The 19,132-nt window shown below is 38.0% G+C and overlaps 1 protein-coding gene across 6 annotated transcripts in view; it reads right to left on the minus strand.

Annotated features, from left to right (window-relative positions):
• Positions 1–10,064: 10,064 nt before the first annotated feature.
• Positions 10,065–19,132, minus strand: part of RAB30 (RAB30, member RAS oncogene family) — an 84,001-nt gene continuing 74,933 nt past the window's right edge. For all 6 annotated transcript variants that reach the window (XM_025894368.2, XM_073879791.1, XM_073879793.1 and 3 more), the window contains one exon: positions 10,065–18,765. In XM_025894368.2, coding sequence (XP_025750153.1) covers positions 18,515–18,765 — 251 coding nt within the window. In that variant the 3' untranslated portion in view covers positions 10,065–18,514. The remainder of the gene's footprint in view (positions 18,766–19,132) is intronic.

Below are 19,132 nucleotides of genomic sequence, written 5' to 3' on the forward strand. Positions count from 1 at the left end.
CTCATTCTTTTTGACACTATATTATAATACTACTTGGTATGTCCCTGCTAGTTACTCTTACTCACAGCCAGTCTCCTTTAAAAAATAGTCACTGTCAACTTTTTCACTGTTCAACCTGCTGCAATCTGTCTTTCCTACCTCCAGTGGCTATAGTGTCAGTGGTTTTCTAACCCTGAAAATCCAATGGATTTGTCATTTCTTACGTTATTTGATCTCTGCCCTTCTTCCTTTTCCAAGTTACTATTCTCATGGTTCCTGGTTTTGCCTAGTTTCTGCTCCTTAATCAGGGCTGCCTACAGGGCAGATATTTTTTTGCAAGGCCTTTGTCTATATAACAATTTGATTTTAAAATAAATTAAAAAATTCATGGGCCCACGTAGAGTGTTTTGTCAATAAAGATTTAGAATAAATGATAAGAGAAAGAGTACATGTTTATTGCTCAGTCAGTATATGTGAAGATTCTTTATAGTATATAGGCCCCATCTCTTCATCCTCTTTATTGTCAGATATGCCATTCCTGGCTAATTTCCTATCCCCCGCTACAATAAAAGAATAGGAGTGCAGTTATTCACAGTGCTATGACTCTTAAAAACATGTTTGTATTGAACTATATGGTTCTTGCCTCTACAGTTCCCTAATACCAACTATTTAACGCTGACTACGTCATTACTCATGATGTTGCATCCATTGTGTCACTGAATACTGGCTTCTATTGACTATCCAAGGTCGTTACCGTGCCTCATTGGTGATTACCAGAAATGCACATCTCACTCAGAATATGCAGGAAAATGAGTAATAATTCATTTTCTGGTCATATTTACCATTTGGACTACTATAGCGTAAACATAGAATACATATTCCAACCATGTCTTCTCTTAAACTTTTTAGGCTATAATTACTGCATTCCTAGACTGATCTCTTGGTCACACCCAGGGCAAGAGGCCCAGGTGTGGAGCAAGAAGAGTGGTTTCATTTGTGCAAGGAATGTCCATTCCTTCAGCATGGCTTAAGTCCAAACCTGGAGAGCACAGTGTCATTATCAATTGAAACAAGAGAGGAGGGGCTCAGTCGTTAAGCGTCTGCCTTTGGCTCAGGTCATGATCCCAGGGTGCTGGGATCAAGTCCTGCATTGCGCTCCCTGCTCGGCGGAAGCCTGCTTCCTCTCCCACTCCCCCTGCTTGTGTTCCCTCTCTCACTATGTCTCTCTCTGTCAAATAAATAAATAAAATCTTAAAGAAAAAAGAAAAGATACAAGAGAGGACATTGATTAGAAGGGACAATTGGCATTGTGGAGCAAGAGTCCTAAAAGGCCTCAGATGAGAAGGGCTTGGCCTGACACAAGGTGCAGAACTTGCAAAGCGGTAAGGTGATCTCCCTAGTGCCAAAGGCAGGAGGTGAACAGGCTAAAGAACAACCGCCACCACCCTCACAAGCCTGGGGTCTACAGATCAGAGATGGCACCACAGATGAAACAGACCGGTGAGAGCCAATGCACGGGCCCGCCCCTCCCCCCCCCACACACACAACTCAATCCTAAGAGTCAGTGGTGACATTTGGTAGCCCAGAACCTGGAATTCGTTTGTCCAATAGGAGAATCACCTAAACAAAGCACCATTCTTGCAGCCCAATCACATACTGTCATGGGAAAGAAATATTGCTTCAGTCAGCAGGAATGGCCTACCGTTCAGACCCAAGGCAGTTTCAGAGGTATGAGACCCAGCACTCTTCAGGGCATGTGTTCCACACCTAGCATGAGTTAGAGGGTTGGAGAGTACCTCAAAGGGGAGAAATGGTACCTATGCCAGGCACCAAAGTGAAATTTGGAAAATTTTAAGAGGTACTTCTGGCAACCAGATCCCATGTGGGACTAGATCTGGGCTCAGGGTGTCTTGCTTACTCCCAGGAACTGGAGAACTTAGAAAATCTTGAGGAAGGCACTCTAAAGCACCAGTCTCCCTGAAGCATGGGTCCTGGGGCAGGATCCCTGTATACTCGGGTCTCGGAAGTATTGTCTGATCATCTCCCCTTATTGTCTTTGCCTTTTTATTTGCCTACACTTTAAAAGATGTTGCCTGTTAGTGTTCTATTATTGGCCCTTCTACATGTACTCTGGTTGAATTCATATCTACGGTTACCATCCATAGGCTGTTTAATCCAAAGTCTGGCTGTCTAGACTTTCTCCTGAGATCACACTTGTATGTTAGTATTTTTGTTATCATTCAGTTCAAAATGTTTAATAATCTCCATGTGGTTTATTTGACCCATGAGTTTTTTACAAATGTGTTTCTTAGTTTTCAAGCATAAGGTTTTTTTCTAGTTGTCTCTATGAATGACTTCTACCTAAATTACACTGTGGTCAGAAAAGTTACTCTATTATTTCAGTCCTTTGAAATTTGTTGAGAGTTGTTTTGTGGCCCCATCTATAGTCAGTTTTTGTAAAGGTTCCATGTATGCTTGAGAAGAACATGTATCCTGCAGTTTCTGGACACAGTATTTTGTATGTATATATTAGATATGTTCATCGTGTTCAAATTATTTGTACTGATTTTTCTCCCATTCTATCAATTATCGAAGAAGGTATTTTTAAATCTCCCTCTGATTGTGAATGTGTTTTGCACTTTAGTGGGTTTTTTTTTTTGAGTTTACATTATTAGGCACAAATTCAATTTTGTATCTTCCCTATAGACTGAAAAGTCCGTCTTGAAAAGCTCATTTCATCACCATGAATGCTTTTTTCTTTTTTTAAGTAATCTCTGCACCCAACATGAGACTTGAACCCACAACCCCGAGATCACCAGTTGCATGCTCTATGGACAGCCAGCCAGGTGACCCACCATGAACGCTTTTATGTGCTAATATCTACTTGTTATTACTATACTATATTAGCTTTGTTTTGGTTAGTATTTGCAAGAGGTTTTGGGGTTTTGTTTGTTCTCCATTTCTTTTTGATCTCCCAGATCAAAAAGATCTTTATGTCTTAGATGTGTTTCCTATAAAACTCTTAGTTGGGTTTTGTGTTGTTCAGTTTGAGAATCTTTGTCCTGTAACTGAACATTTAGTCCATTAGCAATGTAACCAAAATACATTTGGGTTTATCTTCTTTCATACTTCTTATTTATCCTGCCTATTCATTGTTTGTTTCCTTCTCCTTTTCTGGTTGGTTTTTGTTGTTGTTGATTTGTTTTGTTTTTTGTTTTTTATCATTCCTGTTTTTCTTCTAGGTTTGGAAATTAAATGCTGTTTCTTTTTGTATATACCCTAGGAATTACACCATGCACCCTTAGTTTATAAAAGTATAAAGCTAATGAATGTTTATAATCCTTTCCCAAAGACCATAAGTCATTTTCAATCCATTAACTGGAGTCAACAAATGCCTTTGACAGTGTGTTCCAACTCTCCTTGAAGTTGATACAGTTCCTCTAACATTAAACCTGTAATGAGCAGCCAACAACCTGAACTCTTCAGCATCTGCTATAGATTGAATTAGGTTTCTTTTTTTTAATTTGTGATTTTTTTTTATTTTTAAAGATTTTATTTATTTATTTGAGAGAGAGAGAGAGAGAGAGAGAGTACAAGAGGGTGTAGGGCCAGAGGGAGAAGCAAACTCCCTGCCGAGCAGGAAGCCCGATGCAGGAATCAGTCCCAGGACTCCAGGATCATGACCTGAGCCGAAGACAGTTGCTTAACCAACTGAGCAACCTAGGTGCCCATAATTTATGTGATATTTTTATTTCTTTTTTTTAATTATGTTCAGTTAGCCAGCATATAGTACATCATTAGTTTTTGATACAGTGTTCAACGATTCATTAGTTGTGTGTAACACCCAGTGCTCATCACAACACGTGCCCTCCCTAATATTCAGTTCATATGTTGAAACCTAATCCCCAATGTGATTGTATTTGGAGGTGGAGCTTTGGGGAAGTGATGAGGTCGGGAGAGTAGAGACCTCATGAATGGGATTAGTAACCTTAAAAAGAGATCACAGAGAGCTCCCTCACTTCTGTCATGCCACAGTAAAAAGACAGCCATCTATGAACTAGGAAACAGGGCCTCACCAGACATGGCATCTACAGGCACCTTGATCTTTGGCTTCCTGGCCTCCAGAACTGTGAGACGTTTCTGGTGTTGGGGCACTGGCTGGCTGGGTTGGTGGAGCATGCGACTCTTGATCTTGGGGTTGTGGGTTTGAGCCCCATGTTAGCTGCAGAGATTACTTAAAAATGAAATCTTTAATTCTAGGTTTTTATACACCACTCAGTCTATGGTATTTTGTTAAAGCAGCCTGAAAAGACTAAGACCGTATCTCTTAGGGGCCTGCTAGTTGACTAATTTTTTATTTCATGGTAGTATCACTTATGTGCCTATTATTATGCCAAACACTATGGCACATTATTTGTATTATTCATTTAATCCTCAGAATAGCATGTAGTAGGTGGTATTGGCTCAGTTTTAGAGAAGAGAAAACTGAGGCACAGGGATAAAGTAACTTGTTCAAGGTCATAATCAGTACATGGTAGAGCCAGAATTCAAACAGGAGTCTTATCTATAAAACCATGCTCTTCCCACAAGTGCTAAGGTCTGCCCTGATATCAGTTCTCTGCTTCCTCCTTTGTAATAAAACCCCTATTTTACTAAGGGAACAATATACTCTGTTGAAAGACTGTTTCTCAGCCTTCCTTGCAGGCCAAGTTTCTGGCCAGAGAGCTATAAATAGAAGTGTTGCATGGAACTTCCAAGAAGTCTCCATGGAATGAAGGGATCAAGCCCTTCTTCCTTCTTCCTTCCCATTGCTGGGACAGGGACATGATGGCTAGGGCTCTAGCAGCCATCTTAGACAATACATTGTCTTGAAATTATAGAGGCCAGAGTTGAGAGATACCCCACCGACAACACCATGAAACCACAGTACTAGCCCCAGGCTGCCAACCTCTAAACTTATTTCACATGAGAAAAAGAAACCCTGTCTTGTTTTTTCTTTCTTTTTTTAATTTTATATAGCCAAGTAATCCTAACCAATATGCCACATGTATCAGTATTACACCTACATTTTGCCTTTCATAATTTTTTAAAGCTACCTAATTCTGTTCTCCATGACCCATTAATCAGTAAAAACAGCTATCTGTGGCTCTAGGTTGTTAGCATTAACTCTTAAAAAAAAAAAAAAAAAGCCCCCCGGGAACGCCTGGGTGGCTAAGTCTGTTAAGCGTCTGCCTTCAGCTCAGGTCATGATCCCAGGGTCCTGGGATCAAGCCCCGCATCAGGCTCTCTGCTCAGTGGAGAGTCGGCTTCTCCCTCTCCCTCTGCTGCTCCTCCTGCTAGTACACTCTCTCTCTCTGTCAAATAAATAAAATCTTAAAAAAAAAAAAAAAGCCCCCAGTGAAGAGAACTCACATTTGTATGCCTCCTATGTGTGAGGTACTCATGTATATTATCTCACATTCTCACGGTCTCACTCATACACCTAGGTGCCCAGAGACCCTGCATTCCTTCCTGCCCATTTATATGAAGTGTCTTGTGATGACTCAAAGTTAATTCTTCCCCTTGTGCACTCAGGGACACCTCTCCAGATACTGTCTTCCTCTCCTATATCATGAATCATTCCATGATCATTCCCATCAGCACTAATATATCCTGCTTTAAAAACAAAACTTTTCTTGCCTCACATTCCTCAACACCCCTTATTTAGCAAAAACTCCTTAGAAGAATTTATTCCATAGTCACTGTCCTTTACCTCTCTTCTTTTTCTCCTGAACTCATGCAAGGCATTCTTTCATCCCCATCACTCCACTAAAATAATAGTGTCACCAATGAATTTCATGTTCCTAAATCCATGGTCATCTCTTACTCTTCATCCTTCTCAACAGATCAGCAGCATTTGACACAACTGACCACAGCTCCTTGGAATATTTTCAGAACACTGCTCTTCTCCCTGTTTCACTGGTCATACGTTCTGTCTCTTTTGCTGGTTCTTTCCTATCCCTAACTAAATGTTGGAGTGTCCCAGGGTTCAGTCCTCAGGTCTCTTCAGTTACACTAACTTCTTTGATGATGTCAGTTTAAGGCTTTCAGTACTATCTCCATATTACTGACTCCCAAATTTCTATCTCCAGCCTAATCTCTCCCCAAATTTCAGGCACATATCTACAACTACCAACTTAATATCTCTTATTTGGATATCTAATAGACATCTCAAACTCAACACATCCTGAACCAAACTCCTGGTTCACCCTACCCGCCAAAACTGCTCCTCCTGCAGTGTTTTTCATGTGAGCAAATGTCAGTGAAACACTCCCAGCAGCTTAAGTCAAAAACTTTGCAGTCATGCTTGACTCTTCTTTCTTTACATTTAAACCTTGAGCAAGACCCGTAGGCTCAATCTTTCAAATACATACAGAAGCCATGTTTAAGTATTTTAAAAAACTATTTAAAACATATCAGATATTGGGGTGCCTGGGTGGCGCAGTCGGTTCAGCCTCTGACTCTTGGTTTCAGCTCAGGTCATTATCTCAGGGTCGTGAGGTCGAGCCCCAAGATGGGCTCCACACTGAGCTCTGAGTCTGCTTGGATTCTTTCTCCCTCTGCCCCACGCTTGCTTGCTCACTCCACTCTCTCTGTCTAAAATAAATAAATAAATCTTTAAAGAAAACTTTTTAGATATGATTATGATATTGTGATTGTCTTTGAAACACATATTTTAATGATACATATGGAAATATTTCTAGATGGAATTATATAATGTATGGGCCCTGCCTCAAAATAATATAGAATGGAGAAAATGAGTGGGAATATAGAAGAAACACGATTGACTATGAGCTGATGATTGTTGAAGGTGGGTGATGTGTATGTACGTGGAGGTTCATTATACTCTTATACTTTACGTTTGATATTTTCTATAATAAAAAATCCAATAGTTCTCATTACTACCAAAAAAAATGTTAACTATGTGTGTTTAGGATGTTAACTAGGCTTATTGTCGTATTCATTTCACAATAAATACACATATCAAATATTATGTTGTACACCTGAAACTAATGTTATATGTCAATTATACCTCAATTGAAGAAAACAGTTAAATAGAATGTAGCCAGAATATGAACACTTCCCACAATCTCCACATCTACTCATATGGCCCAAGTCATCTTCTTTTCCTGGATTATACCAATCATCTTCCAAATGGTTTCCTTGCTTCTACCTTTACCCTTATATAATCTACTCTTAACACAGCAGCAATGTGGTCCTGTTAAAATATAAGTCAAATCACTATTCTACTCAAAACCTTCCAAAGGCTGCTATGATCCATATCACCACTCCCCTCAAACCTCATCTCCCGTTGACACTCACTCATTCCTTGTGCTTTAGTCATACTAGAATTCTCTCACCTTGAGGCCTTTATATATTCTGTTCCCTCTGCCTAGAACACTTTCACCAAAATAGACACACCATTCCCTCTTTTACTTCAGCTCTATTTTCAAATGACGTTATCGATGAGGCCTCTCCTTAACCACCTTGTATAAAAGATTGACACTCCACCATCACTGCTTCTCTCCCTTGCTCTGGTTTATTTTCTTCTCAGTAATTATCACCATCTGACATTACTGTGTATTTCTTTATTTTCTATTCTTCCCATGCTTTAATTTCCATTAAAGTAAGTTTTTATATTTTGTTCACTGCTATAGTTTCAGTGACTAGAACACTTCTTGGCACATAGCAGGTGCTTGACAAATAATTCCTCATTTTACAATGAGGAAAGCAAGATAAAAAGAGGCTAAGTAACTTGCCCCAAGCAATACAGATACTTTGACTTAAAGCTTTTCTACTCTTCATTCCTTTTGTTTGGAATGCTTCCCATGTTCAAACCAGGGTCTTAACATTTATCTTCCATCAGAACTTGTGTACTTTCTACTCCAGCTGCAGAAAGTACTTCACAAGGTTACCATGAGGATTAAATGTGAATATGAGCATCACTAAACTTTGTAGAATGTCAGGCCACATATAGTTATTAGTTCTTGTGGTTTCATCTCTAAGATCAAAGTCAGACTAGCCTGTTTCTTCAAGCTTATTTTTATCTAGATTGAAAATATAACTATTTTCTAGGAAACGTGAATAAATTCCAAGTATGAAAATTTAGATAGTCTGTCTTATGTTAATAACATGTGGTTTCCTGCAAGTAAGTAATGGAAATAAGATATTTCAGTTATTGAGATATTCAGAGGTGAGCACCTGGCCAAAAACACAAGCACATGACTGTGGTTTAAACATAGCTCCCAGTTTCATCTCTCAGCTGCAGATGTGTTTTGCGGTATATAGATAGCTTATATGAGGTACAGTCTGCCTGTTAGCAGATGTGGAATAATTGAGTCAATTAAGGATAGTTATCCTCAAAGTTTTTCAAAACACCACTTTCAATTTGCCAAGGAATTCTGTACCTGAAGCATTACATTCCCCAAATGAGAAGCACAATGATCTAAGCATTTAGATATTGGGAGAATAAACCTCATTCATACTTACAATGATCTGATTATTTGTACATGCACACGTATTTTAAAATCCTATTCAAATTTGCAATTTATCCCATTGAACTAATGGAAAAAAACAATGTTCAAGGTGAAATAACTTGTCCAAATTTCCTTAGTGGGAAAAAGCAAAATAGAATGAAAATACGTAAGAGGGTCACCTGGGTGGCTCAGTCGTTAAGCGTCTGCCTTCGGCTCAGGTCACGATCCCAAGGTCCTGGGATCGAGCCCTGCATCGGGCTCTCTGCTCAGCGGGAAGCCTGCTTCTCCCTCTCCCACTCCCCCTGCTTGTGTTCCCTCTCTGCTGTCTCTCTGTCAAATAAAATAAATAAAATCTTTAAAAAAACCACACATACATAAGAGTCAAACTTTCTCTAGCTAGTAGTATTTGCCTCTCAAACTTTGCAGTTTACAGCATACTAGGTCAGATTAGAATGATATGAAATTGTCATACCTGACTGGTTTTAACTTAACAAATTTCATATGGTTCAAATTAATATTAATAATAGAGTACTTTAAACCACAGCCTGTATATTCGGGAGAGAAATTCAAAAACAAAACATCTTTTTAATGAAGGTGCTAAAATAGCAAAAATAAGAGTCTCATACCAACTGTAGAAAAGCTGTAATTAGATAATAACATAAAATTATAGTAAGTGATTTTGTAAAGCCCGATATTTTATAAACACTAAATGATAATGTCAAGTAAGATTACAGATTGCCTATGCTCAGAAGACTTGTCAGGGAGCCCAAAATCAGGTTTGATTCTTTTATTATCCTCTTAACTCTACCATGTTCCATGCCACTGTACTCACTCTTAATCCAAGACACTCATTTTTCAAGTGCATGTCCCAACACAGAGGATAAGAGGAAAGGATTGGAGAGGGGATGAATTTCAAGAAAAAGAACAAATCCATGACTCCTGCCGTAACATGTGGGGACAGATTCCTACACCTGCCATATAGCATATGCTAGTAAATTGTGAATAAATGAATGGTGAATGAACAAATACCTTATTAGTGATGAGTAAGTAGTTTCATTCCTAATTGTGAAAGATAAGATCTTAAGTGATGTCTCTAAAGAATATAGAACCATATAATGTATTTTAGATGAAGTGACCTTAGAGATATCTAATCTACTGTGTATTTTGTAGTTGAGAAAATTAAGGCTTGAAATTAAATGATTAGCCCAAAGTCACACAGCTTGTCCGTGTCAGAACTGGGATTAGAATTTATGTCTCCTGCTTCTCAGTGTAATACTCCTTCCACTGTATCTTCAGATAAAGCATCTTTCTCGCCATTAGAAATAATTAGTGTGTACCTTTCCTATCCTGAATATAGCAGAGTAGCCTTATTTAGTATTATAATCAGAAGGTCTTAAAATTATTTAATCTAGTCCCTTATTTTACAGAGGAGAGCCAATTAGAGCATAAACAAACTCAGGTGCCCAAATTCAGAGCACATTCCACCTCATGCTGAAGGACATTCATGTACTTAAAGCTTATTTGCTTTTACCTACTTTGATGGCATATGATACTCCACATGTGGGTAACAGGAAATGTTTATTTATATACAAGTACATGAGAACGCAATTTCCATTCATCTTTTTAAAAAATTTTTACAAATAAAAAGTTATTAATACATTCATCCTTTGCACACAAAATACATTCTTTTTACTTTTACTCTCAGTATGAATTATTTCTTAATAAAAACTTAAGCTACAATGAACAGTCAGGTGGTTTGGCGATTTGACAATCTTTTTTCAAGATGGAAAATCCAAACTTTAAAGACAGTCAATATGTAAAGGATATATTAAAAGTGCTCCTTCATTGAATCCTAGAAGATTGAATGAGTACTCCTTTCCAACATGGTTTGTAGCTATCCCTTGAAACAATGCAGAGGACTTTAGAAATTCTCTATGCGATGACAGCTCAGTTTCTACAGGACAAACAGTCTTCATGAAATTGATTATCATATATAAATGGTAGGCTCATAGAAAGATTCCTATGGACATATTGGGAAGTTAGCCATTATTCAGGGTCCTCTAATTGACCAATTGACCTAAGATTGTAAGTTGCATTCTCCAAGTGGGATTTTAAGAGGTTCTGCTTAAGTGAACACAAATGTTTTGTTAGACTAATCGCTTTTAAGAGAGATGTGAAAATATATACCCACACAGGAAATCTGTACACAAATGTCCATAGCAGCATTATTTATAACAACCCCCAAATGGAAACAACCCAAATGTTTATCAACTGATGAATGGACAAGTAAATTCTGGAATATACACACAATGGAATATTTAGCCATAAAAAGAATATTGATTCATGGTACAACGGGAACCTTGAAAACATTATGCTAAGTGAAAGAAGTCAGACACAGAAAATCACATATTATATGAAATGTCCAAGATAGGCAAATCCACAGAAACAGAAAGTTTAGTGGTTACCAGATGCTGGGGGAGAGGGTGGAGAAGTAATTGCTAACGAGTACAGTTTCTTTTTGGGATACTGAAAATGTTCTAGAGTTAGATAGTGGTGAGTGTTGTACAACTTTGTGAAAATACTAAAAACACCAAATTGAACACTTTAAAGGGGTGAATTGTGTATGAATTATATCTTAATTCTAAAAAGAGGGATGCAACTTCATTAAAGAATTTTTCACGTTTCTGTTTCTGATATCCCCTTTTTAATGCTGATTGAAGTTTTCATACAATCACCTTTATAGAGTGTTTTCAGCTAAGTGCACTCAGGTCATTATGGGCTTATATTTCTAACGGGCTTTTTATTAAACAAACAAAATACATGAACACAGGACAATACAGTGTGCTGCATATTAACATTTAAAACCAAGTATTATGCCTGTGTTGAATCAGATAGTTAGATTTCATATACTGGTATATTCAGATATTACTGAGAGCCTATGCTTAAAACCAGCCAAATATTGATAACTGAGTTCATAAGATTTGATGATTAACATGTTTGTTAAAACTATGTGTATGTTAAAGGTCCATGTTTTAAAGGAAAGAGATAGAGAAAGGGGGGAAATCAGGGGTTCTCTAAGTCTTCATAAAACAGCTTCTCTAAATATTTTAACTAGCTGCTGAGAAGACCTCCAGAATGATATATTTTGCATTTTATTTCATCCCTACACTAAAAGTCATGCACTAAAGTATAGTAACAATATATGTGGGGCACAACTTCTTCCCTTTAGATGATCAAAAATCTCTTCTTAATCCTTTATTATTTGAAATTTTAAAAGCAGAGTTTTGTGGAAGAGTGTGTGTGTGTGTTGCTGAAAACAGCAACTTTACTCACACACTTACATTTATGTAAGTGTATTTACATAAATACATTTATGTAGCTCCCTTACATATCATCAAAGGAGCTCCAACCATCTGGTATGTCTAGAGGACACTTGAGTGAGCAGAAATTAGAAGCCAGCATTCCAGTCATTTGAAATTTTCCACAAAGGGACATGAAAGCCCCAACATGCCTTAAAGGGATAAGAGGATTAAAAAATTTTTTAAATCAATTGACATTCATTGTCAAATAGCCTACAAGAAAGTTCCACTAGCATTCTGCAATTGTATAGGATAACAGAATATTTCTAATGATTACATTCCAGAAAGCTGTATGTTTAGCAGCTGTTTTTCAGAGGGCTTATCAAATTTTGCTATTGTTATTTAATCCAGGCATAACTGTATAACCTTAAACAAAGCTGTGGACCATTCAACTATTGATAAATTATCCTAACAGACCAGATTCTTGTGTTATTCTGTACATGAGTTTTTGCTTTATTAGGCATTTGGTACTCCAATTTTTATTTTAGAATACAGTGCACATGTAGAAAGGGAAAGAAACCCTGCTAAATTTGGGTGTTGGTAATTACGTCCATCAAATATACGTCATCTACAAAATGAAATTCTAAAAGCAGATGACAAAACTAGGATTCATGACTCTATTTTTACCAAGAGGAGAAAATAAGAACCACACAACCAGAATAATTCTTCAGAAGCACACTTTGTTATCAGGTATATAAGGAAGAAAAATACATGGATAATTGAAGAGTTAATCAACAGTAAGATTGTGATCTAAATCTGATACTAATAAGAAACTAAGAGTTTATAAATACCTAGCCTGACATTCCCCAAGAGAATGTGATTGATTATCACCTCAATGAGCTTTTTCTGACTGTTGTTAAAGGAAAAAAATGAGGCAAAGGGCAATAATAAATGGCAAACATGGTCCCTTAAAAAGAAGATAGGATCAGCCCATTTTTCTTCCCATGGAGAATGGGCTCAAGAAGAGGTTCAAATTGCACTGTGAGGTATTTCAGTAATACAGTTAAGTTTCCTGATAATGAGGAGTTTGCAACCCCGGAATTGCCCATTGGGAAAGAGTGCAAGAATGCCTTTCCTGAAATATGTAAAGAAATAAAGAGACTCTTGGGTGACGGTAATGCCCAAAGGCAGAAAGATGGATCAAATAAGTGATTTCCTTTAAGGCCCTTTCAGAAATGGTGCTCTTTTCTTTGAAGTTGAGAGGGGTTCTTTGTTTTGTCCTAAGGATCTATACTTGTATCAGACCATCCAAAGTCTGCCCTTAATTAAGGAGAAAAGAACTAATATTTGACTGCCTACTGTTTACTGAGCACTGTCCTAACTTTCAATTTATCTTACCTAATTTTCACAATAATTCTGACAGGTATAATGAGTCTAGCTCATAGGTGGGGAAACTGATGCTCAAGAGATTGTGCTTTGCATAAAGATACAGCTAATTCATGGCAGTACTAGGACTCCTCATATCTAACCTGGTGTTCCCCCTTCACACGCCTCCCTACATCACTACTTGAAGTGTTGAAGTTATAACCCATCAAGTAGTCCATTAGGAACTAGGACACAACATCTCCAAAAATTCTGCTCTAATTCAGGGGGAAAGTAAGAATTTGTCTCATATACCTAAGTAAGTCAATTAAAGAGGTGGCTAACTTTTGTGCTCTAACCTCTTATTTAAAGGAGTCAAAGAAAGTCTTACCCAAACTCAAGTGTTTCTCACCATACTGATGCAAGACCAATGACTTCTTATAAAGACTAATGAAAAGCCATCTATCAGCTTAACAGGGATGCAAGTTATTTTGCAGGTGGAATCATGTGGTCATGGGCTTTATTAGTAAGTGTTGCTTATAGTTATCTCTGATTTCTGAAAACCCATGTTTTGTTACTTTTTCTACATGAAGAAATTTGGCTTTGGTTCTATTAAAATAATTTGCAGAACATGTTTTTTCAAGAGAATCAAACCAACTAATGAAATGTCATTTGAGATTCTGCCAAAATAGATCTTAGGGTCTGCTTTATGCCATTAACGCACCAGTCCATCTCTAATGGAAGCTGCAAAACTTCATGTTGGTCCATTTATGGGATCTTTAACTGAAGATTCTGTTCTGCTAAAAACGCCTGGTCTGAAATCCTGGATACCAGTTATTCACTAAACTGAGCATGTTTGGCAAGTAACAAAAACATAATTTCTATGATTTTATGTAACTTCTATTAAAATAATATCTTTTCTTCTTTTTAACTCAAGAGCCATTTTGTGATTTGAACTGGACATCAGTGAATGGACTGACAAAGCAATTCCAGTCTAGGCCACAATGACAAGCCAGTCTCTTAGCCAAACAACATGTAACGAACCTCCTTCCAGGAGGATTGGCAGAACAGCAACACCTTAAAAAAAAAAAAAAACCTACATTAACTGTAGGTAACAGATACTTAACTGAACATGTGAGAGGCAAAGTGCTACAACATAAGTTAAAAGGTCATCCAGTCGAACCTCTAACCAATGCTGAGATCCTTTCCACATCATATAGTCTGTTTGATGGTTACTATTACCTAAGGCAGCTCCTTCCATGGTGAGCCACCTTTTTGAGAATGTTCTCCCTGACACAGAGCCCAAATCTGTGGCCCTATGGCCTTTAATCAGTGGACCTCATTCCACCCCTTTGAACCAGAGTCTTGCTCTAATTCACTAATTGTATTCCTCTCTCTTTCCCAGGCTAAATCTCCCCAAATCCTTCAAATATTCTTCAGATGTCATAAATTTTAAATTCCTTCACCATCTTTGTTATGCTTCAATTTGTTTTTAATTTCAAAGGATAGCTCCCAAAGATGACTGTAACATTCCAACATCACAGGCTTAGGAAAGATGAAGTGTCATCTCTCTTGTTCCAAGGTCACTATATCAATTAGCTGTTTGAAGGCATGATCATTTCTTTTCAGTATGCTTTCTACCTAGTGTGATGAATGTAAGGGAAGGCAGCTTTCCTTTTAAACACAAATACACTCATGGAACAGAAATGAAATTTGAAAAGAAGAAAGAGAAGAGAGCACATCCCCCTCTTATCCCAAAATTGGTGCTCAACCAGATTGCTTGTGTGGAGTACTGTTTGTCTGAACAATGAGATACACATCTTTTCACTGGTTTTGAATTTCTAGTTAAGTCTCAGAAGTATTATAGTTGCTTTTAACTGAAATTTGATGCTGAATCTGGAAGAATTATGGAATAGCCGAGAAGATAAATGAGCAAATCATTGACCTAACACTGGAAGTCACCAGTGTCCTCCAAAGGTATCATTCATGAATAGAATCCAGTCCTCTGTTAAAATCTGCCTCCTCCCTCCAACAAATCTAAATTGCTTAAAACAAATAATCCTAATCCAAATATATTATTTTGGCCAGTGGTTTTTACCCTTCTTTCAGAAATTGACACATTGCCAAATCAATCCATTTGACTTTCATTTCTAGTTACACTCTTGCCACTTTACTCAGGAAGAGATGGTAACATGAAATGAGTAGAAAAGACAGGGAAAAAGAAAGGCCAGGAATGCTAATGGCCTAATCTAATCTGCAGAAAGGACAACTGGCCCTGCATAATCAAAATTAAATATAAATATAATAGAAATAACAAAAGCATATAAAGAAATAAAAAGCCTTGTATAGGTAAAGGAAAAAGCACAAAATCCTATGAGGATACAGTCTACACAAAGCCATAATAAAATACCATTAATGTCAGCGAGCTATATGATTTCACAGATTCTCCCAAACCTGACTCTATGACATAAATATGATGGATGCATTTTCATTGGAAATGGAAAAGTTTTGCCATATATTTAGTAACTTTATTAAAAGAAGAAAAAAATGGAAGCAGACATGGACTCAGTGTGAGGCAGATCAAGCCAAACTGAATTATGAGAAAGCAACTCTTTTTCATCCACCATGAGTAAGAATTCATTTTTATTTAAGAAGGCTCATCTTAGCAAATGTTGTCATGGCAATAACCACCAGTAAGCAAACCGGTGAGTTTAGTTCCTGGTCTAGGTTAAGATGACCACATTTAATTAGTATCCTTTCTCAAGTTCTATTTGAGAAATTTCCATGTGACCGGCAAAGCTCTACTCGGCACTAAGTCATTTATTCAACTAATATTTATGGAGCACCTACAATATGGTCAGGGATTGTTCTGAAACTAGAGATGTATCAGTAAATAAGTGTCCATAAGGCCTAATCTGGAATTCACACAACTAAGGCGGGGAGAAAAGCTCTAAATTCCCATGTATCTCTGCTGATGGGCCACAGATGGGTGACTGTACCTTACAGAAAGGCTGAGAGGAATAACAGTGAAGGAAGGGACCAAGAGCAGAATTTTCTAATCCCCTTATGAGTATGGCCTATTCCCTAGGGCCCTAGGGAATAAGAATTTCAGAATGCAAGAGCGATTCTAGAAGCTGTTGTTCTATGACTAAATTTGTCCAACCTAACAGTCTACATTCACAAAGCAGCTTTAGTTTCAACATGCTTGCTGCTGTGGAAACAAAGTTAGGTCATGATATGGGATATTGGATTTTTGCCCTAAATGAAAGACAATAAATCTAAACCTATGGACATTTCCTCACAGTTTAAACAGACAAGTTCTTCTTCCCACCTTGATCAACTTGTTTTCTGAAAACTTTTATAGTTGCTGGCTTAGTGGAGAAACAGGGAGGGAAAAGCAACAATTATTATAAATGATTTTGGTTGGTGTTTATTAAAATGATTTTTCTTTCCTGCAGAAACAGATTCAAAATAAAAGCAATTCAAACTACTAGGATATCTTTCTCTCACCCATAGGATCAGAACAAACACAGTGAAGCCAACCAAAAGTATCAATCCCTTATACAATACGTATAATCTGTATACAAGAGATGAGTCACTCTGAAATCTGCTAGAGGAACACTGGAGATGCTTTATCGATATCGTGTCTTTATGCACCTCATTTCTTTAAAATTAAACAGCTTTCAAACATCAACGTATCAGGACTGAGATTGCCACCATCTACAACAACAGAACTGCATATCCTGCCCTTATTCCATTATGCATCCCTCAGTGATACCAAGCGGCAAGCTACAGAAACATCCAACAGCATCAACAGCGTACAGGTTTAATTATTTCCCCAATTTGCATTTATATCAGTGAACAAATTGGAAGGCATCAAAGTATGGCACTAAAGAAATTAGTAACACGTATCCAGCAGCACATCTTCCATTTCGAGTCTTGTTTTAAAATTGGCTAAGTAAAGGCATATACACCTCCATTTGAATTGGAGATTTGCAGTAACACATGCATATAAAGGGAGGGAGGAAAAGACAGGAAAGAATGGGGAGACAGGAGAGAAAGGAAAAGAAAAGGAAATAGGAAAGAATGTATGGTCGTGAGTCTGAGAGTAACATCACTACATGAAGGAGGTGACAAATGCCAGCTCCACCTGCTTCCACAAGAGAATTTTTCTAAGGTTACTGAAGATACAAAAATGGTTCATGAGACTTTTCATCTGTTGCTATTGTCACTTGTCATACCAAAAACATGTACAAAATTCTAAGCCTTGGCCTGTCCAAGATGGATAGTACCAGGAAGTAAAAGATGTCACCTGCTATCAAGGACTGTGCTCTGCTTAGAACTCTGCATCGCAGTCCATTCATCCACAGTATTTGGGTCAGATCAGGTCTGTTTTCTCGTACTACTCATGATGTCTTAGAGCTAGTTTTTTATATTAGAATATCACCAGCCTTTTTTTTTTAATTTTTCTAACGTTTTCATTTACTTAAAGGGCTGGATAGATGAGAGAATAGAAAAAGAAAATGGTAGAGATTTAGAGGGGAAAGAACACGAAAGGAAAAGTATTTTATTTTCCAACAAATCCACCCTAGAAAAGGTAGTAATGAGACTTTGAGAAAGAGTGTTGATTCATGGACTTCCCTTTTTTTTTTATTTCAATGTAATACATTTAAGGACATCAATGTACTAAAATGTTTGGTCTGTGAAAGAGTGGACTCATTAGCACCAAAAGGAGTCATGGAGCTTATATATATTACTAAACCAGTGATGGTTACTGTTGGTCATGGGAAAAGGTTTCATTTCATTTTTACATCGCAAAGTTCTTGAAAGTGCCTGTGGACAAGAGAAATAACACTTTTCAACGTCTCCATAGAGTCATCGACACACACCCCAGAGGCAGTACTTGGCCTCCCCAGTTTGGGTTTATCTGGTAGACAAGAAAGCCAGGGCCCCCAGAAGCCCTAAAGCACAGCCCCCACATGCACCCACTGACGTGCAGGAGGGATCTCCCTACGGTACATTTTCCCCTGGACTGTTCAGGAATGCGCTTTTACCTGCTTAAAAAAAAAAAAAAAAAAAAAAAAGAACAAAAGCAACATGCTTTGCAGATCATGGAGCGCCTAGTGCAATGTTCTCCTTGCTCCAACTCCTGACTGCAAAAGGGTGAAACCATTATATGTTCTGCTAAATGCTGGCCTGCGGACAAAGCCTCTGGGCTGCCATGCTTTGTAAGCCTGGATCCCACAGGAGTCAGAAGGTCTGAGAGCGGGAGCCATAGTCATCACCAGATCTCCCCCAGCAATGTGGGGGCCCACTGGGGCAGCTGCTGATTCCTTTCACTTCTCCTCGCCTCAGCCTTTAGTTGAAATTACAACAAGTCAAATAGCTGATGCTTTTCCCTTCTCCGGGTAAGGGCGAGGATACATTGTTCACAAGTGTGTTCTGCCTGGCTTCACTGATGAGGCGGCACGCTAAGTCAAGGAATAGTTTCTCCACGTTATCTGATTCCTTGGCTGAGGTCTCCAGGTAATACATGTCCTGAGCTTCTGAGAATTCTTCAGCTCTCTGCTGGGAGACCTCTCTCCTTTCAGCCAGATCAATCTTGTTTCCTAGAACAGGGATAAATCAAAGAAGGAAACATCACTGGACTTTGTACAGGCTCGGAAGCATCAAAATTCAATTTCATATCTGAAGTCAAATCAGACACATGAGCAAGTAAAGCAAAGCAAATGTGGCTGTGATTACTGGAATGTTTAAGATATCAATGCCATTTGTAATGGCAAAGAACTGGACACAACCCAAATGCCCCTCAGTTGGGCACTGGCTTGAATGAAGTATGGTACATCTGCACAATGCAGTGATTTGCCTCGGTAAAAAGCAATGAGGAATGTCTCCATACACTGCCACGGAATGAGACATGAGGATATACTGTTAAGCAAATAAAGCAAAACAGATAAAAGGTGTAGAACATACAAC

The sequence above is a fragment of the Callorhinus ursinus genome, unplaced genomic scaffold, assembly GCF_003265705.2.
Source record: "Callorhinus ursinus isolate GAN/ISIS: 27379988/994484 unplaced genomic scaffold, GSC_fseal_2.0 scaffold35, whole genome shotgun sequence".
Classification (NCBI taxonomy): Eukaryota; Metazoa; Chordata; class Mammalia; order Carnivora; family Otariidae; genus Callorhinus; species Callorhinus ursinus.